Source organism: Salarias fasciatus, chromosome 14 (assembly GCF_902148845.1).
Source record: "Salarias fasciatus chromosome 14, fSalaFa1.1, whole genome shotgun sequence".
NCBI classification, from domain to species: Eukaryota; Metazoa; Chordata; class Actinopteri; order Blenniiformes; family Blenniidae; genus Salarias; species Salarias fasciatus.
The window spans coordinates 27541271-27567872 of record NC_043758.1 but is presented as its reverse complement, the minus strand read 5'-3'; the positions used below and the strand labels follow the sequence as shown (position 1 = coordinate 27567872).

At 44.1% G+C, this 26602-nt stretch overlaps 1 protein-coding gene across 1 annotated transcript; it reads left to right on the top strand.

Moving 5' to 3' along the window:
- On the top strand, positions 1 to 24642 carry chrd (chordin). The gene is made up of 21 exons (XM_030108565.1): positions 1 to 350; positions 6057 to 6160; positions 6236 to 6362; positions 9508 to 9654; positions 11489 to 11591; positions 11835 to 11922; positions 12747 to 12888; positions 13120 to 13251; positions 13806 to 13888; positions 16573 to 16720; positions 17897 to 18003; positions 18809 to 19088; positions 19159 to 19400; positions 19487 to 19600; positions 20891 to 21082; positions 21239 to 21332; positions 21462 to 21518; positions 21682 to 21785; positions 21975 to 22238; positions 23056 to 23149; positions 23979 to 24642. Exons 1-21 carry the CDS (start codon positions 212 to 214, stop codon positions 24041 to 24043), a joined length of 2826 nt encoding a protein of 941 aa, XP_029964425.1. The 5' UTR covers positions 1 to 211; the 3' UTR covers positions 24044 to 24642.
- The last annotated feature ends 1960 nt before the right edge of the window (positions 24643 to 26602 follow it).

The following is a 26602-nucleotide window of genomic DNA, read 5'->3' as shown; positions in this document are numbered from 1 at the left end:
GACACAACTGTGTCTCGACTTCAACAAACTTCCAACTTGGGTCATTTTCTTCGCAGATTTCGTCAAAAGGACAGGAGGGGCGGGAAAACGGAGGCGTTTTTCTCTTTTTCTTTTGCTTTGTGCGACTAAAAATCACAACCGAGTTGAGTGACGACTCTCCACCGGAGCTCCGTCGCGAGGGGAACTGTACTCGCGGTGAAAGTTTGGAGGGATGCTGGGACCGCGCGCGCTGCTGCGCACCGTGCTGTGCGCGCTGAGCTGCGCGTCGTGGCTGCTGGCGCAGCGCCTCAAGAGCCCCGCTCTGCCCATCCAGTCCGAGAGGGAGCCGCTGCCCTCCAAGGGGCTCTCAGGTAACCCCGGCCTCACCTCTCTCCGGCCGCGCTCACCACGCGCAGGCCGAACACTCAGAATATGAGGAAGCTTGGAAATTTAGAGCTTTACAGGCGCTGAGGCAGTCAATCACGCAACTGGAACAATTAAATGTTTTACCATTAACAGTTTAAAAGAGATGCTCTAAATTGACTTTATAGATTGAATTTGCATTATTTGGAACTACTGTCTTAATGCACACTTAACATCACTGTTAAGTTTATGTCAGAAGTAAATACTGTTATCTTTTCTGGATGCAGGTCATATTATCATTAATATTTTCAAGATGAATGCAATAAATCATCAGTAATACAAGCAAACAAGACACAAGGATGTCTTCTTCAATGTTTTTTTTTCCACTACTACAAAACAAACAGAGGCAGAAGTTATTAAAAATGGTCTAATAAAGGTTGAAAAAAAACCCCCAGCAGCTACTGTTTAGATCATCACTCCCACGAAATGGTTTCAGAATTACATACAGTTGTTAATGGCATCTAATCCCAAGAAGTTTGGAATAAGTTTTGGTTTTGTTTTACATTACAAGCAGCCGAATAGAGAACACATTATTTTTGGAACTTTGGGAATTGTGGGTACTTGTGTGGTTAAAATAGAAAGAAAACTTACTTCATTCTGCTTCAGTGCAGAGTGATGGAAACTTTCAGGAGAGTCGGTTCTCATGACTCAGTTCACCAAAAGAGTCAACTCTTCAGATTCCCATGTGGTTTCTTTATTTTTTTAATGACTGAATTCATTTGTTGCCAAAAAAGGCCTAATTTCTCCATGTTTTTCCTTTATGTGCACAAAGAGGTATAAGTACATTAAAACAGTTTACATTAAATTGATTTCTTACAAAATTATAATAAAGTGAGCAATTTTACTGACAAAAAACGCACAATTTTAACACTCATCCATATTTTTCTAATCATGTCAAATGGACATTTGGTTGGACATTTTTGGTATTTTGCAGAATTCACCACAAATATTATTCTAATTGCCATCAATGCACTACCTTGATGATGATGCTACTCAATCATCCAGTTAATTGTATGAAAAACAGTTTATGATTTCTGTGTGTGTGTGTGTGTGTGTGTGTGTGTGTGTGTGTGTGTGTGTGTGTGTGTGTGTGTGAGAGAGAGAGAGAGAGAGAGACAGACAGTGTGAATGAGCTGGAGCTGTGATTCTAATTTATCCTTAAGTTATCCTGTGGACCACATGGGGCCCATTGATACATTCATACAGAAGTATAGATTATCCCACAGAATCATAAAAAAAGGCACATTTCCATTCCCAGTCAATCAATCAATCAATCAATCAATCAATCAATTTATTTTTGTATAGCCCAGTATCACAACAACAGTTGCCTCAGAGGGCTTCAAGGCTCATCAGCTGTCTTTTCACCTACCTTTAATCTCATGAAGCTCTTTTTAAGTGGGGTCAGTTTAGATCAAGAATCACATTCAGACTACTTGATTGCCAGATGGCCTGAAACAGTAAAATAAAAAAAATAACAGTTGACATGTTAAGAAAAATGTAGTAGATTAAGAATAAGGAAGTGTAATCACACCTTATATTTGTGCTGGGTTAGTGCCATCTTAACCATCTGTAGTTGGTGAAGATTTTCTATTAATGTAAAGTATTGTATTGTACATGTTAAATAAAATAGCACAGTACTAGAATTGATTAAAACTACAGGACAGGCGAAGTCATTTTCACTGCAGTGATAATATTATTCAGCATCAAAAAGACATAGGAAGTGTTCCCTGTGTTTCCCTACATAAAAGATGAATCACTTACATCTTGCCTTAATATAGTATGTTCATTAATAGTTGTTAATCACCCAAGCAATGTTTTCACTGCAGATCTAATTCATCTTGTCTGCCTCATACATGAAATACTACAGGCATTTAATTTTTGTTGTGTGTCTGTGCAGAATCTCTCGTTTTAATCCATTCTGTTTATTTGTTTCTCAGTTTTCAGTGTACGCATGACTGAGGGTGATATTCACTACAGATGTTCAATATTTCAGAGGAGCAATTTACACTTAATTTACCCACGACTAAATTTACCTTGTTTACCTAAAATATTGCTGAATCCTCTGTGTCAATATCATCTTATCTATCTTATATCTAGTTTCTATCTTCAGCAGTAAATTCAGTATGGATGGTTAAAGTACAGAGAGCAGATATGTCAAAACGACCTGCCATGCTTTGAATTTGAGAATTTAATGAAAATCTCTCATCATTTTGTTTTGATACTAAAATCTAAATATTAGTAAAAACACATTTTTAGATAGATTTTCTAGTTAAATAGCTATATCATGGATATTAGGAATGATTATTTTTCTTGGTGTCTGCAATCAGTGTAATTTGAGAGAAAAAAACTTGAACTGCTTTTTCTAACCTCACCTGTTCAGTGTTGAACTGACAGCTTAGACCCGGGGTGTCCAACATAAGGCCCGTGGGCCAAAAAGCAGGATGAGTTTGTAAACACATGCTTAATGCAACAACTGAAGGAGAAGTTTTTTTGGATATATCACTGTTTATCGTACTAGGTTTCACTGAAATGTGATTTTTGTTTTTTGTTGAGAATGTCATAGTTTTCCATAGTAAATGTTTGATTTTATGGAAGTCTGAACATTTTTATTACCGGTACTGAATTGCATCAATATCATTTTGATATCAATATCAGTGATAGCAGCTTTTTCTTTTCTTTGATCTCGGATCAGACTGGAGATCATCTCTGTCAGTAGTTCTGAGGGGTGAATTCAGGAACATGCGCTTGAGCGAAACATGAAGCCACACCTTCACACTGAGTCAAGTTGTTCCTGGCTACTGGAGAAGGAGGACTGGAGATGGGAGATAATTTGAAGACATTTTGCTGATAACAATGTAAATATCTTTAATTATATATTATAGAAATGTAATGCAACATCATGGCTCTAAAAATCACCTAAATTAACTCCACTCTTTAAAAACTAAACAAATAAAGACAAACAAGTATCGGTAAGCTCAAGCATCAATTTCTATAACCTACCACACATATTGACAAATTATTTGGATCCATCTTGACGATCAATGAGGTCACAGTTTAAATTGGACGATAAATTTAAGACATTTATTAGTTCTAAAAGAAAAGGTTTTTCTTATCCACAATAATGATCTCCTTCCACTTTGACAAGATTTTAAAAGTAAAAAAAAAAAGTTATTGGAAAGTCAAGTGGACTGGATTTAATCTGATGTATTCTAATTGCTACTCTCTTGATCAGGGGTGTCAAACATAAGGCCTGTGGACCATAAAGAGTCTCCCACAGGAGGCTACAATCCGATCCATCAAACCACCAAGCAAATTGAAAAAATGTCAAAAATAACATGGATTAACAAAAAAATGTATTTTTCAAGAGACACAATGCTGAGACCCGAGCTGATGCCGCCACAGCCTCAAAGCCTTGCAGGGTGACTTTGTAAAAAAAATGCATTATGCAACAGAGGGGAAGTTTTTTGGAAATTTCCCAGTGTGTTGCACCAGAAGGTTTCATTACAATTCATGTTGAGATTGCAGTCATTTTCAGTAGTAATTGTTTGGTTTTACGAAAAAATACACTTTCATCATGTGTACTCTGCACCACCACAAAGAAAAGGACTGAAGTTTAAATCTAGCGTGTGTTTGACAGATTTATGATTTGCACCCAATCATATATTCTGTAGAAGTATTGAACATTTTTCCATATCTGTCGTGGTTTTGCTTTCTGATGACTCTGTGAGCTCTGTCTCCACCACCACAGGCTCTCAGATCAATTCCATCCTCACATCAGTGGTTGTGACCCCGGTTCAGCCTCTTCACACTGCACACCTGGGAGAACGGCAAAGCTTTAAAAAACCTGTTAAGGCGTAAAAAAAAAAAAAAAAACTGAGTGAACTTCCCCCTCGGTAATGGCACACAGTTGCCTTAAAATACTCCTGAGCTCCAGGTTGTTTCATGTGTAAACCAGCGGCAAACATGTGAGTCATAACTGCGCTGAATGCCATTTGATTCATGTGCGAAAAGCGGTTTTTACAAGGTAACTGCTGCGGAGTTCAAAACAGTGGGAACTCCACGTCTAACCACCGCCTTCGCTGCTAACGTGTAATTCTGCGCTGGAAACTGTAATCAATCGACTTTCCATTACAAGCATTGGCTCCTCTGAGATGATTTATTTGAGTGGAGACACGAGTGGCGGGCGGCCTCGGAGGGAGGGGGGGAGGAGGGGGAATGGGGGGGAGGGGAGGGGGGGTGCAGCTCGCAGCTTTTCTGGCTCCTGTTAAACCAGCCTGGGCTGTTTTAACGTGGTGTAGTCGCTTTAATGAAAGAATAATGCAAACCAGGTTGGCGAAAGGCAGCTTGAGGTAAGCTGGCACACACACTCTCTCTCTCACACACACACACACACACAAACACACACACATATGCACACACTGCTGCAGCGCTCCCGGCCAAAAATAACTATAATGCCACTGCAGGAACTGAGTGTGACAAACACCCAATTATGATTGTAGTATAGTAATAATAACACTAAAAGCTATTTTTACCTCCTGTTAACATCAACATACAGCCCGGTGCCTATATATTAAAACAGGGATGTGTGTTTTTACAGCGGTGGCTTGACTCCAGTGAGCTGGATATAAAGCGAAACACTAATTTAAGTGAGTGTTTTAATGTGTTTGCAGCCACTTTGGGTAAATATGGAATGGCTTTACATGTCTTAAAATGAAACGGGACTTAATAGGCTTGGACTTTACGTTGGTATTGTTTTGTGAGAGCCGTCCGTTAATCCAGTTCAGGGGTGTTGGAGCTGAACCCAGTCAGTTATAGGCGATCTTTCACAAGTACCGGACCAGTATCGGACCTGATGCTGGTATTGATATCGGCGCATCTCTAGTTTGTGCTGCTCATATCTGTAGAACAGCTGTGAACTATTTTCAGTCAAAAGAAGTACCACATAGCATTGTAGCCGCTCAGTATTTATTATTTATTGCAGGTAAAGTCATAAATGTCATTGGTGAATGCATTAATCAGCAAAAAGAGAACATTTTCTGTGTTTATAAGAAGGTATTTTAGTAGGAGATGACAATAGTTGAGTTCTTTTCAAGTTAAATTCTGCTCCAATTTGCTGAAGTAGACAGCCAAAACAAAACAGTCCTTTTATTTACATAAACCCTGGTCGTTCCTTTTGCTTACCGTCATGTAGCATTTTTAAAAACGTCTGTTGAATTGCTTAAGATAATCGTTCTTTTGTGAGGCTTGGCCTCGGTTTTGCACATTTCTGGAATCTCTTTGTGGAAAATGGTGTTTCTCCCCATGCATCATCTCAGCGCAGCCCCAGCAGTCTCGGTCACCCAAGTTCGTCTGGAGCTGAATTCATTTGTCGTTAAATGTGATGCAGTTTATGTAATTTGTCATCCCACGCCACAGTCACTCGCACTTTTTTTTTTGTCATCTCTTGATTCTTAAATACTGAAAACCGCAGTCAGGCCTCATATCTCCAAAAGCCTCAAGGATTTTCTTGGCTCCTCGTGATTGATTCTAGCATAAATCGAAACGGGCCTCCGTGTATAATTATGCAATTCAGGTCTTGGCGAGGGCAGAGCTGTAATCATCACTGCCCCGGTGTGCGACCCCCGTGCACAATCAGCTGTGTTTGCTTTCCGCAGGATGCTCGTTTGGAGGTCGCTTCTACTCCCTGGACGACACATGGCACCCAGACCTGGGGGAGCCCTTCGGCATCATGCACTGCGTCCAGTGCTTCTGTGAGTCGGTGAGTCCCCGACGGTTCGTCCACGTGCACGTCGCCTCCCGTCTGGGCCGGTCTGAGTTTGTGTTTCTCCGGCAGCAAAAGGGCCGTCGCGGGAAAGTGCTCGGCAAGGTGAACTGCAGGAACATCAAGCAGGACTGTCCCGATCCCGACTGTGAGGATCCCGTCCTGCTGCCGGGGGACTGCTGCAAGACGTGTCCTCAAGGTGAAAGTTCATTCAGCCTCTGGGTTTCTCAGTTTCAGCTTCGTGATTGTCCTGTTTGAAGCTCCGCTTACACATTTTCAACTGAAAACGGAAAACTTCATTGCATTTAAAGGTGTTCGTTTACACAACAACGGTGCTCAGAGCCAGTGAAAACAAAACTTTCTGAGAATGATCTGACTCCGGCAGCTCCGGAAACGAAGGAAAACGCAAGTTTTTTGAAACTTTTGTTGTCTGTGTGTGTGTGTTGTTTCTTTACAAAATCAACCAAAAGCACCACCTCCTGGAATGACACGCCTGCTCAGTCATTTTCTCTCTTTCGGTGCAAATATCATTTTAAAAATGTCATCATATCATTGCAAAAACTTTTCTTGAACAAAACTGCAAAAGCAAAGAATTTTCCCTGGAAACGTCGTTGTGTGAACGAGTACTGAATCATGCCTTCCTTCTGATTCCTCTATTGTCTCATTTCTCTGCAGCACTCCCACGTCTTTCCTTTTCTGTTCCCTCGTGGCTCGACTAGTTATCCTTCAAAACAGCTGCTGGATTCAGTCAATTGATTTTCCATTCATTTGCATGAAATGGACATTTTCTTTGAGTACTTCTGATCTATTTAGCCCCATTCACACATCGCCACTGCTGCTTGAGCAATTTCTCCTTACTGGGGAGCTCCAGCTCATTCACACTGTCTGTCACACACAAACACACACACACACGCAGGGCGGGTCTTCATGCTGCACTGTTATTCAGCAGATTGGCTGTTTTTTTAATGCTGTGTGTCTGGTAATGGAATGGAAAGTAAAAGTAAAGCACTGTGGGGACAACACTATGCCATGTGTGTGTACATGTGTGTATGTGTGCATGCGCTCATTTGTGTTTATGCGTGTCAAGAAATGGAAAGGCCCCTGACTGTGTGTGTGTGTGTGTGTGTGTGTGTGTGTGTGTGTGTGTGTGTGTGTGTGTTGTGGTCAAATTTTAAGAGAAAGGTTGAGTGTGTTTGTCTTAGCTTTGGCACGGCTGCGGCTCGTGTGTTTGTGTAAGTGACGGAAAATGGTGTGTGTGTATGTGTGTGTGTGTGTGTGTGTGTGTGTGTGTGTGTGTGTGTGTGTGTGTGTGTGTGTGTGTGTTTGTGTGTTTACGTGTGTGTAATGACTGGAGCACCTGAAGATACAGCTTTGCCAAGTGGGTAGAAGTGAGACTGACACTACCCAGAAGCCCCCAAGCATTGCCCAGTGGAGCACAGGCGTGAGGCAGAGACCATGAGATTTGAGATGTGTGTGTGTGTGTGTGTGTGTGTGTGTGTGTGTGTGTGTGTGTGTGTGTGCGTGTGTGTGTGTGTGTGTTCTCGTATTTCTATCCTTGTTGGGGCCAAATGTCCCCACAAGGATAGCAAAACGTGGAACGACGTGCCTTGTGGGGACCTTTTTCCGGTCCTAAGTAGGAGAAACAGTGTTTTCTTGACCATGTTGTTGTTACTGAAAAAAGTAAAAGTGCAAAAACATTTCTTTAGGGTTAGGCTTTGTTGTGGTGTGGGTTAGGGTTAGGGTAAGGGTCAGGGTTAGGGGCTAGACATGAATGGGAGTCAATGGACGGTCCCCACAAGGATAGAAATACAAGACTGTGCGTGTGTGTGTGTGTGTGTGTGTGTGTGTGTGTGTGTGTGTGTGTGTGTGTGTTTATGTGTGAATGAGGCACAAAGAAGGAAAGCAGACAGTCCAGCAGAGCTCCTCAGGAAACGGCCTCGTAGAAATAACGTTGGGGTGACTAAGAGGCACTGTGCGGTTTTCATGTATTTGGCTGAGTGAGCACCGCTGCATGTGTCACTGCGTAGCTTCCTGCGTGTGTGTGTGTGTCTGAGGCCTGCTCATGACATCAGGACATGCTGTAGTTTATGTGGAACAGCGGGTCATTGTTAGGATCGCACGCCAGCGTCGCTCTCGATTCTCCCCCGAGCTTTTTCGGCTGCCGGGGGATGGATGACTCGGTGAGCTTACCCCTGGCCGAGAAAAGCAGGGACGGGAAAAAGAGACGGAAAGAAGTAACTGCTTAACGCCTTTCTTTCACTGTTCCCTCCTTTTTCTTATTCCTCTATAAAGTTGAAGTGTAATGGCAAGACTCTGCACAATACAGTGCATTATTTGCAAATCTTACTGCCTTCAGTATTTACCAGAAAACTCTCTGACAAACGTCTGACACTGCGTGCAACTCTTAACAAAAAAAACCAGAGATGGTCCAAGTCTTATTAAGAGTCTTTGCAGACAAAAAAAAAAAAAAAAAGAAAAATGGCAGGTTTCTCACTTCATACCACTGCAAGTTGATGTGGTTGTTCTTTTATTTCATCTGCAGAACAGAATCCATATCCAGCCTCATATCAATACATAATTAAACAATATGTTAGTGGAGAAGACTTGATTCATGAACTGCTTAAATGAAAGTTTTTTCGGGTGTTTTTCCTTTTACTTTCAACTGTTTAAACTTTTCCAAAAAGGTAAACACTCCTAAATTGTCTCATGCATATTGTTGTCTGAGTTTATTTGTTAGTTGATGATCATCCCACAACACCTGCTGGTTTGTGTGTCTGACAGCATTAGTGAACATCTGCATCTGTTTATTGAGCAATTAATGAAATCAGTTTAACAAGCAGAATCAAAATCAGTTCAAATCTGTATATTCTATTTTTTGGTTTGCATGTCGTCTGCAGTCAGCCCCGCTCTGCGATACAGAGATGTTTCTCGGATGATATCATGGCTGTTTTTCTCCTTACGTTCTGTTCATCGTTGCTTTACCAAGTATTTAAAACGTAAAGTCGTACAAATCCGACCTACTCAGATCCATTTGTCACACATCTCGTCAATCCTTCTCGTCTGTACAAACTCTCCTCACCCTCGCTCAGAAGATCGACGCCGCAGCGTCGGCTCCATCTGCGCACCAGACCCGAGAAAACATTGAGTCACCGTGTTTGGAAAGGTTCGCATTTGTGTGATTTACCTCGCTGGATCCTGACACTATTTCAGCGACACACTTTAAAAGTCTTTATTAGAAACGAAAACAGCACGGCTGCCAGTGGGTTTGCTTCCAGATAACAATAACAATCAGCAGGTGCTCCTCAAGTATATCCTATTGTTGAACCGCGTCTTCTCTGCTGCAGATGCCGTTGAGAAAAAGCAGACCGAGGCCGTGCTGGAAACCTTCGACTATTTCCACGAGAAGAGCAAGGAGGGAGACCTCCACAAGTCCTACAATGACAGGTCGTACCTGAGCTCTGAGGACCTCGGCCCCGCAGAGAGCCGCACTGGTAGGTTACGAGCATTAACACACTTCTCCAAGTAGATGAATCCTGAACATTTATGATAATTTATGCAATGAAACCACAAAAAAAAAAAAAAAAATTAGCTATAAACATTAACACCTGCAGGTGCACGGACATTTGTTTGGACAGATGACAAAGTTGGCTCCCAGAATATGAGCTGGGAGTAACGGCGCTCTGGAGGCCACTGTTGCTGTTATTGTCCATTCCGTTTTCACCTGAAAACTCTGTGAAAACGGGACCTGAGAGCTGCAGTTCAGCACACTTCAGTAAATCAAGCCCCAACTAATTTAAAAAAGTTTAAGACCTAATTTTATATACTTGCCCATTTCTTTTGATCATCTAGATTTGGCCGGGTGGTTGAAAACACAATTTCCTGTTTTGTTCCCAGATTTAACACTGCTTTACACAGACTTATCCCTTTATTGACTAGTCATTAATGTCCTCATGTCTTATTGTTTCTTCTGAGGAAGTGGTTTTTGGGGGAGTGAGAGGAGGCAATAAAAAGCAAACGTGTTATCATGCTGGTAAAGTACAGTTTAGATTTTATATTGCTATTTTGACACATGGGGATCAACAGTGCCGTCACGTTTGGGCGTCGTTCAGAGTTGTATATGTGGAATAAAATCGGTTTGTTCTTGATTGTGCTGCTGCTTACCACCAGTCGAGTGGCAGGTCAAACAGGGAGAGTCAAACAATGAGTTCTACATTCTTCCTTTGTTTCAGTGTGAAAACAGTCGATTATATTAAAAAATAGTTAATTGTCTTTCGAGCTTTGTTGCTAATGCAGCTTTGCCAGTAATAAGACTTTGGGTCTGAGGGCTGTTGCATGTCCGCTACTATTAATACAACACTGTGATCTCCAGTAAATTAATCAGAAACAGCTTCTACTTGAAAAAAAGTGAATTATTTATGAATTTTTATTTGTGAATTTCAGGGTGAGGAGTCATCCCACTGGACCCTCCAGTGCAGTGGTTCCCAAACTTTTTCCTGAGGCCCCCTTCTTTGCTGTAAAAACATTTTGCTTGGGAAACGTGTCTGTTTCCCCCTGTCTGCAAGTCAGATTTATGCTTTTAACGTTAGACCATAGAGGGGAGAACGGCACTAAATGTGCCAAATTATTGTCATCGTGGCAACAACGGTAAAATTTGAAAAAGATTGACCGACCTGGTTAGATATTTCAATACACTGTCTTTTTACACTCTGTGTATTATCATATTAGTCCAATCAGAGGGAGCCTTTCAGCACTAGATTGTGTTGAAAATAAAGTGTATACACCAGAAATTATAAAAAAACACAAAAGTCAGTAACTCTTTAATGGGAAAACTGCAGAAAATAGATTTAAAAAAAAAAAAGAGAAACAAATGTAGCAAACTTGGTTCTGGTTAAAACTCTTTTCGCACTGGCAATAGCATCATATTCTTAATATCGCAGTACTCAATAGTCTTGTCACATGTTGCATGATTAACAATAATTGCAGACTGGTCAGACTCAATAATAATAATAACACATTTTATATAAACAACACTTTTCACAACACTCAGGTGCACTTTAGTGTTCGTCAAATAAAAATAAAAGAACTGGATGTGCTAACACAATTTTAGAAGCTTCACAGAATCATGAAAAATGTCCAATTTCTGTCAGTTTTTTCCTTTTTTCTCTAAGATTTGTGATTCATAGTGATTTATTTATACGCATAAAAGTCACAACGGAACTGTAACCTCAGCAGCTCTGTAATGTTAAAATCTTTCGTCTCTCTGCACGGTAAAGCTTCCAGGACTCACAGATGCTGTTTCTTTTCCCGTCTCTTTTCTTCCCTCAGACTTTGTTGCGGTGTTGACCGGAGTGACAGACTCCAGCGGCGTCGCCAGGGCCCGCTTCGCCCTGACCAGGACCAGCCTGGCCTTCTCCATCACGTACAAGAGGTGAGACGCTCATTGCGACACGGCGCAGCCCGCCTCTTCCTTTGTCTGCTCTGTTTACTCCGACGCTCTCCTGTTTATCCCAAACACACTTAGACTTGTTTAGAGATTTTTCCATTGTCGGACTGTAATTTTCTTGTGGCTTTGAGTATAATAGAGGAGAAGAGTGGAGTGAAATGAATCATAACTGCAAAAAAGAAATACAGTGGACGATCTCCTCGAACGTTGTGTTTACGTCTTCTCCAGAATGAGCCGACCCAACAAGATCGTCTTCCTGGACTCGGAGGGAAACGCAGTTTTCGAGCAGAAAATCCCAAAGGGGCAATCTGACATGGTGAGAGGTTACAAGAGGAGGAAAATCACCTCCTCATGCTTCCGTCAGTCCTGCATGTGAATGCGAGCCTGCGTGCCTGCGTGTTTCCTGAGAGAGGAATTAAAAGCAGCGAGATGATGAATGCTCCCACCCTCTGACTCCGCGCTCGCACTCCCGACTCCCTTTCCCCATAAGTCACCCTGCAATAATAAACCATAAACACACGCGGGGCGACGCTTCCTCTGCGAGCGTCCAAGAGATCAGCTGCTCGCGGGTCGGAGGCGCACAGCGCGGAGTTTGATACGACGCCTGGTTTTATCCAGATAAATCAGCAAGCTGATATGTTGTGTGTGAGTCCGGATGCTTCCCCGAGGTCCAGCTCTGTTGCTGCACACCATTTCCTGCCAACACACACACACACACACACCCACGTATTCCACAGAACTTATGCTCCACGACACTGGAGCCCCTTAAATGCAGATTCCAGAAATTACCCTATTATTTATTCATTTAATTTTCTGATTAGTATTCATTTCTATCTTGATTTATTCGTTTGTTGGATAAATATTGATAAATGGCATCTGTTGTTTAGGAAAACTTCAGGAAAGAAGGAATTTTTGTGTTACATCACCTAGCATTGGAGATTAATAGCATTGCTAATGATACCAGAGGTTAACCCAAACTCTTGAGTTATTAGTCTCATGGAGACGTTTTCGTCTTCGCCCCGGAGTCGTGTCGTGTGATGCGTTCGGCAGATGTCTGCCTTGCAGCCTGTTCTACCTGCTCGCGCCTTGTTTTTTTTAAGGAAGAGGGTTTCCGTACTGACGTGCTTCTCGTACGTGCAGGTCTGCGGGGTGTGGAAGAACGTGGCCAAGCCGCTCCTCCGGCAGCTGCAGGCCGAGCAGATGCAGGTCGGCATGAGCGCCTCGGCGGGCCGGCGAGACGAAACCAGGGGGAAGATCATCAAGCACCGGGCGCTGTTTGCTGGTGTGTGCAGATCCCCCCGGCTCTTCCTTCCCCTTCTGGACATGTGGTTTTTTTCTTCGCAGTACACAGTAAACTCAATATTTACAAAGCAGGCAGAACTGTATACGCTCTTGTGTAATCCCGAAAGGCTTTGTCTAGATTAATGCGTCTAAAGCGTGCAGCCCTTTGTTTACATGGCAGAAGTCCCGCAAGCGAACGCGGACTAATGACACCGATGTGTCGTTCGTGCAGAGACGTTCAGCTCCATCCTCACGTCGGAGGAGGCAAACTCGGGCATGGGGGGGATCGCCATGCTGACCATGAGCGACGCGGAGAACAACCTTCACTTCATCCTCCTTCTGCAAGGCCTCATCAAAAGCAAAGGTGAGAAAACAAGAGAAAGGCAGTCAGGGAAGTCTGTTTTCCTGAATGGTTTGCATTGAGCTCACAGCGGCCATTGATTTCTTAGGATCACTCATAATATTGTGTGAAACAATTAAAACGGTGGTGGGAATGCTTTACTTGTGCTCAAGTCTTGAGTTTTCTTTTAATTATTCTGACATTATCTGCCAGAGACCTATGTAAACTTGCTGACCAGCAGCGTAATATTGGACCTTTAAATAGTGTATTTTCCAGTTTAAGTGAGTCACAGCTGCGCTGCATTGGTGCCGGGTTTATCCTCTGATGAGAGGTGTCAGGATGCTCAAGGTTCATTAGGAAGCTGGAGAGAGAAATTAAACTCTGGTGGGCCACCGCAGAATCTGTAATTAAGAGGAGGGCTGCAAGAAAACCGGTGGTTCAGAGTAATGAAGAAAAAAACCCTCAGGAGAATGTGAAGGGTCGACGTTAAACAAACTCTCTCCCTCTCTCTCTCTCTCTCTCTCTCTCTCTCTCTCTCTCTCTCTCTCTCTCTCTCTCTCCCTCTCTCTCTCTCTTAGATCCTCTTGTGGTGCCCATCCGAGTCCAGCTCATGTACCGCCACCACGTCCTGAGAGAGATCCGAGCCAACATCACCTCTCACGTGAGTCACTCCGTCCACAAACTCTCAAAGAAAGTCAGCCAGCGATTTTCTGGCACTCTAAAGACATTCAAGGTCGTCTTGAACTTTAACTGTCGACTGGAGGAGGAACCCTGTTGTTTTCAGCTTGTAACGACACGCTCACACGTGTGCGTCCCGCCGCCGCCTTTTTCTTTCTCTGGGAGACGGATGTGGCTCCGTCGCCACATCCCCGCCATGTTGCCGCCGCCGCCGCTGTGATCACGGCCGGCCGGACAGATGCATGACGAGAAAAGTGGACGAGTGAAACGGAAGAAAGTGTGCGAGCGGAGCGGCCGTCCTGCGGGAGGCAGATGTGGGCGAGGGATGAGACGCAGAGGAGAGAGGGTGCGAGAGGAGGAGGGGGGGGAGAGCGAGAGGATGCACACACTCCTCACACATGTCAGTGGTTAGTGGTCTGTGGGCTCAGATGGATGGGGGGTGGAAGGAGGGGAGTGGTGATGAAAGGCGGGTCTGTTTTTGATTCTGCCAGGAGGGGGGAGAGAGAGAGAAAGAGAGAGAGAAAGCGCACGAAAACAAGGAAATGACGCCGTTTGAGTTCTGTGACACAACCGGTCACCTGGCAGGACACCCTGAGTTCTCTACGGAAGAAAAGAATTCAGACAGCTTGATTCTAACAGGACGACAGACAATGAAATTTGTTCTTTGAAATATTTGACAGTTTGTTTTTACTCAGTAACAATAGTGTCAGTGTCATTTAGAAGTCATGAACATTTGCAGTAATGTCAAATTGGTGAAACTACATCTTCGTTTAAAACTTATTGTTACAAAAACATCCGTAACTAGTAGTATTGTGGTCTAAACCACCTCTCCACAGCTGCATCATAGTCACCAAAGTCAGATGATATAATGTCCAAAACTGTGATCACAAAATAGCTTGTGTTAAAATGCTTTTTTATCTTTTTGCTTTGGATTAATTTTTTTAACTCAAAATAACAGTGCTCTTTGTCTCACTGGACCGAATTTAAACCAACTGAATTTCAAAAGTTCCCATTTAGAAATCCATAATTTGCTAATTTGTAGTCGTTTCTTCTTCATTTTTGTGTGTCTTCTCTGCTGAAATAATGAAGTAAAATTATGTGTCCCACTCAACATAAAATTGGGCCACTAACTACAATGTGTTTGACACCCCGATCTCCCAGTTCAGAAACAGACACAGACAGAAAAAGAGCCCCCAAAAAAATGGTCACCTTCTGAAATCAACAAACCTATACTTTACATTTCCTCAACCGAAGGTGACACAGTGTTGTTCCCGACATACCAATGTAATTTTGTGCTTCCGCTGTGTATTACATGGGCGATGTGACAGAACAGAGAAACACACGGCTCTCTTCTGAAGTTTGCTCAGTCTTCTCACACGTTCACATTTTTTGTCACCTTATGCTTTGATAAAGTGGAAATTTAAAGCATTAAACCTTTTACAATCTTTGTTTTTGCGAGTCGGGAGTCTAAGATCTCCTTTGGGTCTCCAGACTCGTTTCCTTTTTCTTTTTTAGATAAAACTGTGCAACATCTGCCAGACGTTGCAAGCAGCTACTCTCTCCAAGGACACACAATGCGATCGCTTTAGCCAGGATTGTGTCAAAGCTGCAGGACTATTTATGTCCTGAAAAAAGTGGCAGATTTGGGAGGATGAAAGGAAAAAATGTGATGCCTGTGCATTCCTGCTCTGAAGAGGAGTCTCACCTTTGTTTCTTTATGAAGCTGCACAACAGACGTTGCTCCATTCACTGAAGACCTCGTATATCCCTCCGCACCTTACCTCCCTCTTTTTTATCCTGCTAAACTCTGAAATTCGGTCCAAGCCCCCCCTCCTCTCTCCATTCCTGCTCTGCTCTGGCTCCTCGCTGTGTGGATTTATGGTACATGTATATTTATATTGAACCACGGCCCCGGGGTCATAAAAGTAACATTTCTTCAACACTCTCGTACATCTGTCCTATTAATCCCACGTTTCTCAGCATCTTCCCCGAGTCCAGCCGGCCGGCTTGAAACGAAAACTTCTCGCAGTCTGAAACGCGTTAAGGCAATGCAAGTCATATTTCTTGCCCCGAGCTCAAGCGCGCGGCCGTGAGAGGAGGCGGGGAGCATTTCGAGCCGCACGTGTTTTCAGGCACCGGCGCCCTCTGTGATTTCTGACTCGGCAAAGTCCTCGCGACTGCTGTATTTATTCTATTTGGAGGACATTTCAGCGTCCTGCTGGGATTTGTTTTGCTCTCTGTCGGTCTTTGTTTGGCGCAGAGCGCTGAAAAACGTCCATTTTAGCTGGAAACAAATCGCCAGTCTGTCCTCAGTTTGAACGGCCTGGGGTTTGGTTGCTCCAGTAACATGTCAACTGTTATACCAACATCTAGTCAGCAAGATCTAAACGTGACAATTTCATTCCTGCCGTTGAAGGGGCGTTTGTGTAAAACCCCTCCGGAGGGGGGAAGCAGACCCATGGCGTTCTTTGGTTACCGCTCTTTATTCACCTTCATTCCATTAAACGTTCACTGAGACAGAATCACAGAATAAAAAGGAGGTAATATCTGACGTCATCCATCAGCAACGTTACTGGAATGGAGCCTCTTTAGAGCCGGAATGAAGGTATAAAGGAAGAAAAGCCAGCTTGTTCCCACTTGATGACGAATCTGTTCCAATCTGTGCAGAATCCCGACTTCGCCGAGGTGCTGACCAACCTGAACAGCCGCGAGCTGTTCTGGCTGTCTCGCGGTCAGCTGGAGATCGCCGTGGCAACCGAGGAGCAGCCTCCCAAGAAGATCTCGGGCTTCATCGCCGGCAGAAAGTCCTGCGACAGTAAGTGGCGGCGGCACGCGGCGAGGCCGGTTCACCCCTCGCGCCATCTGTGACTGTTTTTGTCGTCGTGTTCTATAAATACTCGTTCTCTGCTCTTTCAAGTCTTATCGCTGGTGGGAAAGCACGTTTATAGGCTCTGTTTGACTCACTGGCCCACCAAGACTGTGAGTGTGTGTGTGTGTGTGTGTGCTGCAGGAAACACACACGAAAGTAGTTTTGGGAATGTCAGACAACGTAATAGTCTGGAGCAGGAGTGTCAAACACATTTTAGTTTGGGGAGGAGGGGGGGTCACATGCAGCCAAATTTCATCAGGAGAGGACCAGACCAGTGCCATAATGACCTTTAAATTTAAGACTAATGCTCGTTTGCTATCTTTCATGGTTTTTCATACTGTGTATGCTAGAAATTAGCTTTTTTTTTTTTTTTTTTTTTTTTTTTGCTTTTTTTTTTTTTGGTAACTTGCAGGCCAGATTGGAGCCTTTTGCAGGTAAAACACCATGCTTGACACCACCGGTCTGAAGCCTCTCTGCTTTAGTATCCAGAGTAAATTGTCACACATGAAGATATGGAAAAAAGAAAAACCCCGAAATAGTAGTGTCTTGTTGTGTAAAATGTTTACACGCCCTCTTCATTTCCCTGCCAAGGTCACAGTCTGCTGGACTCGGCGTGCCGGTGTTCCAGCACTGTGATTAACAGCTTGACGTTATGTATGAAGAATTCAAGCCCAACACACACTCCTCTCCTCCTTCCCTCCCCTCCCCTCGTCTCCGCTCCCCCTCATGTCTCGAGCCCATCATCTCTCCGTGTGCAGCCCTGGCCTCATTCCTCCTCTGTGTCATTTTCTGCAATTTCGGCCTGCTTTCCTCCCCTGCTCCTCTCAGCTCAGGCTCTCTAAACCAAGGCTTACCTCATCCCTCGGGATTAACTCCTTTCTTTTTTTTCCGGAGGCCTCAAGCGCCTCCTGATTAGCAGTTCGATCGAATCCCCTTCACAACTCTTTCCCCAGTGTGTGGCTGACATTACACCCTCCATCCTCTTCCAGCCGAGCAGAAAATCTGAACACGACATGAAATCACTGCCTAATCTCACACGCTGTCACGGTTTTCGAAAGCGACCCTTTCGGATAAGTCGTGTGAGCGTGACGGTGATGCGAGTCTTTTCTCTGTGTGGCCCAGCTATCCAGAGTGTGATGTCCAGCGGCGAGGCGTTGACCCCGGGGAAGACGGGAGGCGTGGGATCCGCCGTCTTTTACCTCCACGACAACGGCACTCTGGACTTCCAGGTACGACGCTGTACTTGTTGCTTCACCGTGAAGAAACACTTTTTGTGTTTAGTTTTTTTTAACCTGTTCACATCGTACTGCTAACACTGAGGATAGAATGAAATGCTGCCACCTAGCAGCCACACAGGGAAGCACTTGGTCTGGTTTCAACAGTTTGAGTTGCACATGGTGTTTTTGTGGGTCGTATTTGAGCAAGTTGTGGCCCACAGGCCTGATATTTGGCACCCATGCATTATATCTACTATTTAACTGAACAACAACAAACAGTTAATTCAAGAAAATCTTCGGGAAACCAGGGAAAAGCCTACGGTAAACTTGGCACAAATTTGACACAATTCTTCATTTCCGGTCGTCATTGAAAAATTGTTTTGGAGAATTTAGGTCCTAAAATAGATTCTTCATGTCCAAAAAAATCAGAATGGAAGGGTCTGTAAGTTAGCTTTATATTAAGGGGTGGGTCTTATACCTAAGTAACAAAAATACTCACAGTTACGATCATAGAACCCTCTGAACAACGACTGGAATGTTTCATAGTTTATCAGTGGACCTGCTGACTTCAGCTGCAGAAGTTTGTATGTACAGGATTTTTTTCCAGTCTTTCTTCTAAAAAATGTCTGTACAGTCGTTTCTTTACCTTAATTGTATCACTTTTTGTTTTTAAATGAGGTAGTTTGGATTAATTATTCTTATTTTCCACTTTTTAGTTGCATCTCCATGAACCTACGTATTGATTGGGCGTGTTCCTGCCTCTATACTGTTGAGAGTGATGTTAAAACAAGGAGAACACCAAACCCTCTCTCTCCAGGTCCAGGTGGCCGGTCTCAGCAGTGACGTCGTGGGCGTGACCATCGAGCTGAAGCCGCGGCGTCGAAACAAGCGCTCCGTCCTGTACGACCTGACTCCGGAGTACAGCAGGACCAGCGGGCAGGCGGCGGGCAGCTGGAGCCGCCTGGAGGCCCGACACATCCACATGCTGCTGCAGAACGAGCTCTTCGTCAACGTGGCCACCATGCACAGCCTGGAGGGCGAGCTGCGCGGCCAGATCAGGGCTCTGCACTACAGTGGCCTGGAAGCGCCCAGACACGGTAAGATGGTAAAGATTTGCACTGAATTCATCCAAACGCACCCTTTTTGACATTTGTCTTCTGCCCTCAGAGCTGCCCACCCCCCTCGCCGGCCAGTTTGTGTCCCCTCCGGTACGAACCGGTTCCTCCGGCCATGCCTGGGTGTCACTGGACAAACAGTGCCACCTCCATTACGAGATTGTCGTCTCAGGCCTGAGCAAAACCGACGACGTGACGGTGAACGCGCACCTCCACGGGCTGGCTGAGATCGTGGAGCTGGACGACAGCAGCACGCCGCACAAGAGGCTGCTGACCGGCTTCTACGGCTCGCAGGTACTTCGGCGTCCATACACAGGAAATACAAGAGACTGTGCATCTGCACAAACCCGTAACTTCTCCTCACCTCGCCTCTCCTCCAGGCGCAGGGCGTGTTGAAGGACATTAGCAGTGAGTTACTGACACACCTGGATCAGGGAACGGCCTACATCCAGGTCAGCACCAAGCTGAACCCTCGAGGAGAGATCCGAGGACGGGTAAGCAATAAAATCCACCACACCATCCAGTTTGTGCCTTAGAAAGTACATTATTGTTGAAAGGATGTGTTGCTTTTAGGTAATGTGTTATATAACACGCACAATATGGTCAGGAGCGCTCACAGGAGAGCTGTCCTCTTTTATTTTGCAGCTAAATACTTTCAGTCACATATAAACTTGACAATGAAAATGTGCTGCCATTGAATGACACTTGTCAATTATTCTAGTTGGTTTTCATGAAAAATGTTTCCAAGCTGTCTTTACTCGTCCTGAGTAATGTCCCACAAATACCAGCAAAATCCATCTTCAAGAGCTTTTTTCTTGGTAAAGATATTTTTGGATCCAATTCATTGGATCCAGCTGTTTGATCCTTCCTGTAATTGTGTGTAATTATGTGACTCACAGTCATATTAATCCTTCCAAATCATATTGATCCCTCTAAATCACTGAATCACTGTCCTTGAATGCCTCTCAAACAGATCACTAGCTGCTGCGAAACAATTTGTTCATACTTAGTATCCGCATTTTGTCATGCATCTATGCAGCTGCTTGAATGCACTCTCACAATGTCAAGGGAGCTCAACAAAAATCACCATAATATTTGCAGTTTTAAATTATTATACTTTTTGAAACTGAAAATTAAAAAAATCTATACTTTTATAAGAAACAAAAAATTCTATTCGATTAGAATACAATACAATACAATACAATAATAGACTACATGAGAGGCTTTTTTGTTTTTCTCAAAAGTTGCAAAGCATGGGATTAGATTCAATAACTTGCATCGAATTAGTTTTAGAAAATCATTTAATCCTCAATGTTGTTTATATGTTGCACAGGAAAAAAAAAGTCATTTTCTTTTCAGAGGAGCTCTAATTTGTACCGAGATCTCTGACTGCCTGAAGACCAGAGCACAGCAGCAGTGCAGTTGTTGTGTCTTCGATCCCAGTCATTGCTTTTCACACAGACGCACACTTTCACTGGCAGGTGCCGCCTTTGGCTTGAAGTCGGTTTTATTGGGCTTTGGAGACTCACAAACACACAGCGAGCCTCGCAGGTGTAGTTGTTCACAAGCTTTTTAAGCTGCCAGGCACTAACGAGGAAAACAAACAGAGAATGGAGGGATCCAGCTGTTTTAATAGGAAACAGGTCCAACACATAAACAGCCATCTGCCCGGGAGCACCGCAACGCTCCATTTAGGAACACTTAACCAGTTCACTTGACACCAGCCTGCAGTCAGGTGGGCCCAACAGTCTGCTCACATCTTCCTCATCTCTCCCGCCCTGTAGGTCCACGTCCCCAACAGCTGTGGCTTCGGGACCCGAGACGAGGCCGAGGAGGCCGATTTGGACGATCTTTTGGCGAAGGACCCCGAGGAACTGAAGAAAGACCCCAACACGTGCTTCTTCGAGAACCAGCACAAGGCCCACGGCGCCCGCTGGACGCCCAACTACGACAGGTGTTTCTCCTGCAGCTGCCAGGTGAGGACGGCAAGGAGGAAAGACAGAAACATGCACAGAGAGAACAACCAGTTGGTAAAATTGCCCAGAGTAAAGCGACGGCTGCATCTCGTCAGCCGGAGAAAACCTAAAGAAAACCTCACTCCGTCTGGTTTCTGTGTGTTTTCCGCTCTGTAGAAGCGAACAGTCATCTGCGACCCGGTCATCTGTCCCGCGTTGACCTGCTCCCGGACCGTTCAGCCGGAGGATCAGTGCTGCCCCGTCTGCGATGGTGAGATCCTTTTTAACATCTGTTAATGTGGCTAACATCGAGATGTGCCAGTGAACACTTTATCCCCTTTGACTCCAAGCCTCTCGGCGATCGTGAAGCTAAAACTGCATTTCCCTTTTTTCTACAAAGAGAGGAAGGAGCCCAAGGACATGAAAGCTCCAGAGAAGGTGGAGGAGAATCCTGAAGGTAGAGTCCAACTCTCCTGTCTCTTTCTTTCCTTTTGAAGGTCTTTGTCATCTCCTGCCACTTTTCCTTTTTATTGAATTTCCGCACAGACGTGGAATTCAGACGAATCCTTCATGGATAATGCGGCTACCTGTCCTCAGTGACCTCCTCTCCCCTCTCGCAGGTTGTTACTTTGAAGGAGACCAGAAGATGCACGCCCCGGGAACCACATGGCATCCCTTTGTTCCTCCTTTCGGCTACATTAAATGTGCCATCTGCACTTGTAAGGTAAATACACGGCAGTAAACCTCCTCACATCTGGTGGGATTCACTTTCCAAATGCTCTGACTGGATCATTTATCGCACGTTGGACTCCGGAGAATCACGACGCCTCGATGCAGGGAATTTTTGTAACCCTTTATGTGGAAAAATCTGGAGCTGGAGACTTGCTGCTGACCTGCTTCCCTTCACCCGCAGGGATCGACAGGAGAGGTTCACTGCGAGAAGGTGACGTGTCCGCTGCTGACCTGCAGTCACCCGGTGAGACGGAATCCTTCCGACTGCTGCAAGGAGTGTCCGGAGGAGGACCGCGGCGCCCCGGGCCTGGAGCACGGCGACATGATGCAGGCCGACAGCCCCAGGCACTGCAAGTTCGGCAAGAACTTCTACCAGAACAGCGAGACCTGGCACCCCTGGGTGCCCATGGTGGGCGAGATGAAGTGCATCAACTGCTGGTGTGACGTAAGTACAGCAACAAGCACCGAGACACAATGCAACAAGGCTTTGTATTGTTTCTGACACCGCATGGATTTGAGTCAAGTTGTAGGAATCCATTGACAATAGAGACCAACTACAAAAACAACAAAAAAAAAAGATCCTGAAATGTGATATTTTTATTACAAGAGTGAAGAAATGAATCATAGTTCAGAGAGAGTTCAAGCTGAATTCTTCAAGGGTAACACAATGCTAGTTGCTTCGATAAGACTGACCCAGAGCCAGAGCTCCAGCGAACAGGCGGCGCTCGTAAGTGGAGTCAAACTGCTCCAGCAAGTCCATCAACAGGCAGCCCGTCGAGAGCAGGCCCGCTCAAAAGCAGCTTTGCACTTCCTGGCAGTTCCTGGCATCAGCATCTTGGTGCTTTTCAGCTCTTTGTTTTGGATTGATCATGTTTTGCAGGAGAGTCAAGCTCATTTTAGAGGAGTTACAGCCGAAACCAGGGTCAAACTCATTTTGTTTTAAGGGCCACATGCAGCCCAGTTTCATCTTTAGAGGGCCAGACCAGTAAAATAGTGCCATCATAACCATTAATTTTAATCTTTAAAGGTTTTGGTTATTATGTCGCAGAGAATGAAATAAAAATGTGTTTCTTTTTTTCATAAAGGTGATATTTTTCTACAAAATTACCATCGAGTGATAGTAAAGTCACACAATCATCAGATATAAACCTCTGAAACTTAAAACTAAAAAGCGTTTGTCGACTTTTTTGCTGCCCTCTTTGACATTTTGCCAACCTGTGATCTCACAGTGTCAGTTTTTCTCTCCTTCTGAATGTCTGCAGCACGGTGTGACCAAGTGTCAGAGGAAGCAGTGTCCCACGCTGACCTGCTCCAACATGACACGCACTGACGGCTCCTGCTGTCCCGAATGTATCGGTGAGCTACCAAACACACACAGACACACAGACACACACACACACACACACACACACACACACACACACACACACACACACACACACACACACACACACACACACACACACGTACATCTGCACACATCTGGCGCCAAAGCTTCTCACTCAGCAATCAGCAAAAATCAGCCATGTGATTGACAAATGGTTTTTTGATGTACTGAAGAAAAGTGTAAAACTGAACAAAATGACAATATATTTCACAATTTATAGTTAAAAAAAACAACAACAACAAAAGAAATCCTGAAAAAAAAACTTTCAAATTCCAGCACTACTACCCTGGAATTTTATTTTATTTATTTATTTTTTTTTTGTTATTTTTGTTGTTGTTGTTGTTGTTGTTATTTATTCGAAAGTTTTGTTTTTGGTCATTCTTGACTGGTAACAGTTAAAAGATTAAAAGAAGCAACAACAATTATTTATGTTTAGTTGCCCTACAACAAGTCAAACATGTTAAAAAAAAAAAAAAAAAAAAAAGTTTCCATCTCCATTTCAGTCTAAATACCATCTTGAATTCTAAAAAAAAATAAGCAAGGCTCTTCAGCTCCTGGTAATTTTGGTTTCGCAATGAAAAACAAACTCCGAATTTCAAAAGACTCACTATTGCCCCCTAAAGTGAAGAGACGACCTTTCTTCTTTCCACATTCTGCTCTGTTCAGTGCAGACTTTCTCAGCTTGCGATGATTCACACACTCCGTCACACACACTTTTTCCGTCCTGACATGAAACACGGAGCTTATTGGCGTCTATCAACCCTTCGACTGGTTACTGATGACGTCTCTCCACTGCAGACGTGATTGACGGCGCCGAGCTGACGGCGAAGGCTCCTGACAAAAAGCGGACCTGGAGGCACTGAACCCCAGACCTTCCTCCTCCTGCCCCTCCCTCCTCTTCCTCCTTCCTGAGGGCCCCGAACCCAGAGCTGCACACTGGGGTCTTCCTCCTCCTCCTCCTCCTCCTCCTCCTCCGCCTCCCTCCTTCTTCACCCACCCTGTTATCAGCTTCAGGATTGTACCGAGGACAGAAGAGCAGAGACCGGGAGGCCGGCCCGGGCCCGGCGGAGCCGTCGCGCGACTTTGAGCCGCTCCTCGACGGGACTCTTTATCCGGGCGCGGCGTGCGGGCGAGGTCACGCGGGTCAGCGTGCCTTTCGACAGGGCTTCTCATGGAAGCGCGGCCAGAGCTACTGCGGGACGCATCGCTGTGCGAATGTGTGCGAGTTGCAGGTGTGAGTGTGTGAATATTTGTGTGTGTTTTTGATTTGTTTTTGTTTTTTTATATATATATATGAGCAGTGAGGAGTTCACTTCCTGTCCGGTCTGCAGAGGTGTGAGCATCTCCTCCGTATGAGTTCTTCCTGGTTTTTCTATTGACTTGATGGGCCGTTTCTGAACATGAGGCTGGTTTGAATTTTGTATTTATTAAACGGTATGCGAAGTGAATAAAAGAGGACACTTGCTGGGAAAGCAGGGGATTCCTGTCTTTCTTTAATGAAGCTGTGATCGGAGACGTGACCGGACACTCTGACCTGACTCCTTCTTCTCTTTAACGCTCTCTTTTATTGTGTTTTCCATTGTTCGCTTGTATTTCTTCTCCTATTTATGGTCTTTTCTCATGGCAGTCTTTCTCCCATGTAATCCTGTTTCGTTTCATGCTTTCCTTTCCTTTCATGGTTCCCATTCTTGGCTTTTTTCATTTGATCTTTACCTTCAGTTTCTCACCGTTCCTTTGCAATTAGTTTTGATAATCTTATTTTTCAGTCACTTTATTTTTCACTTCCCTTCATCTTTCCTATTTTTTATGTTTTCAACTTTTAGAATTTTTTGTTGTTCTCCTTTCCTCTTCTTCTTTTGTGTCTTTTTGTCTTGAATGTGATTTATTTTCCTTTTCATCTTGTTCTTTTCTTTAATTGCTCTTTTTATTATTTACTTTCTTTTTTCTTTGCCTTTGTACTAACTTCTCTGATTCCATTGTTTTTCTTTTCATTTTATTTCCTTCTTTCTTTTCTTGCTTTTCTCTCCATTCACTCCTTTTTTTCTCTCATTTATTCTTCTCTTTTCTACCCTGCTCTTCTATCCTCTCATCTCTGTCTGTTCTTATTTCCTTTCTTCATTTTCTCATTTTTCATTACCTTTGCTTATTCAACATCATCTCCTTTTTACCTTTATTTAATTTATTTTTATATTTATTTTATATTTATTTTTTCTTTTCTGTCATTTCTTATTATCCTTTTATTCATATCCATTATTTTTTTCTGCCCTTTTTTGGATTTTTCTTCCTTCTTTCTTTAATTTTCTGTCCTGTCTTTTCTCCTCTCCTTCATTTTTCGAGCTTTTTCTTTTTTAAAAAGCTTAGTCTATCCTTTCCTTTTCTTACTTTCCCCCGCTTCCTCTAAATTCCGTCATTACCCATTCTTTTTCCCCTTTCCCTTTCCTCTTAATTCATGTCATTCTTTCTTTGCTGTTCTTTTTTAATCATTCCATAATTTTATGTCTTTTTCCTTCCTTGAAATTGATGTACTTTCTTCCCTGCCCTTTCCTTTCTCCTTCTTGTTTCTACTTTTTTTTCTGTCCACTCCTTTTCTTACTTTCTATTCTTTCCTTTAAATTCCTTTCTTTTCTGTTCTGTCATTCCTTTAAGCTTTCCTTCCTTTCCTTCATTGCTCCTCTTGACTTTTCTTTCTTTCTCAGACAGGCACCACATGTGCTCCGAAATGCTCGGTGCCTTACATACCTCCCCCTGCGTCCACACACACACACACACACACACACACACACACACAAACACACACTGCAGACAGACTGAAACATAAACACATAGTCACAGATGTACACATGAACAAACTCCTGAATCTGGAACACACACACACACACACATTGCCAAGGGCAAGCAGGATTCCTTCCCATGCAGGCACACACACACACACACACACACACACACACACACACACACACACACACACACACACACACACACACACACACACACACACACACACACACACTGCTCTCTGCTGGCCGGCACACATTATTACAGCAGATGTGTTCGCTCCAGCTGGCAGCCATCACCTCTGACAACACCTGCTGACCTCGTCTGTGTGTTTGTGTTTGTGTGTGTGTGTGTGTGTGTGTGTGTGTGTGTGTGTGTGTGTGTGTGTACACATTGTAAAAACATGTTGAAAAGTCATCATCAGGCCCTCGGGGGAAGCTGCAAGGGGGTGGCTGTTGTCAGGGCCGGATGGCGGAGGTCAAAGATTAAGCATGGCGAGCTGTGAGGAAGCCTGAGCCCTGCACCTGCACATGTGCCAGCGATCAGCCACCATCATGCATTATTCAACTCTATCTCCAATATTCCTGCAGAAGTCCAACCCCAAGCGCTCAACCGTGCTGTTTTTTTTGGGGAAAAAAATTGTTCTT

Excerpts from the sequence above, each read along its gene's own strand:
- chrd (XM_030108565.1), top strand. The coding sequence starts at position 212 with ATGCTGGGACCGCGCGCGCTGCTGCGCACCGTGCTGTGCGCGCTGAGC. Across the intron at positions 351-6,056 it reads GCCCTCCAAGGGGCTCTCAG|GATGCTCGTTTGGAGGTCGC; the intron begins GTAACCCCGGCC and ends TGCTTTCCGCAG. Across the intron at positions 23,150-23,978 it reads CTGCTGTCCCGAATGTATCG|ACGTGATTGACGGCGCCGAG; the intron begins GTGAGCTACCAA and ends TCTCCACTGCAG.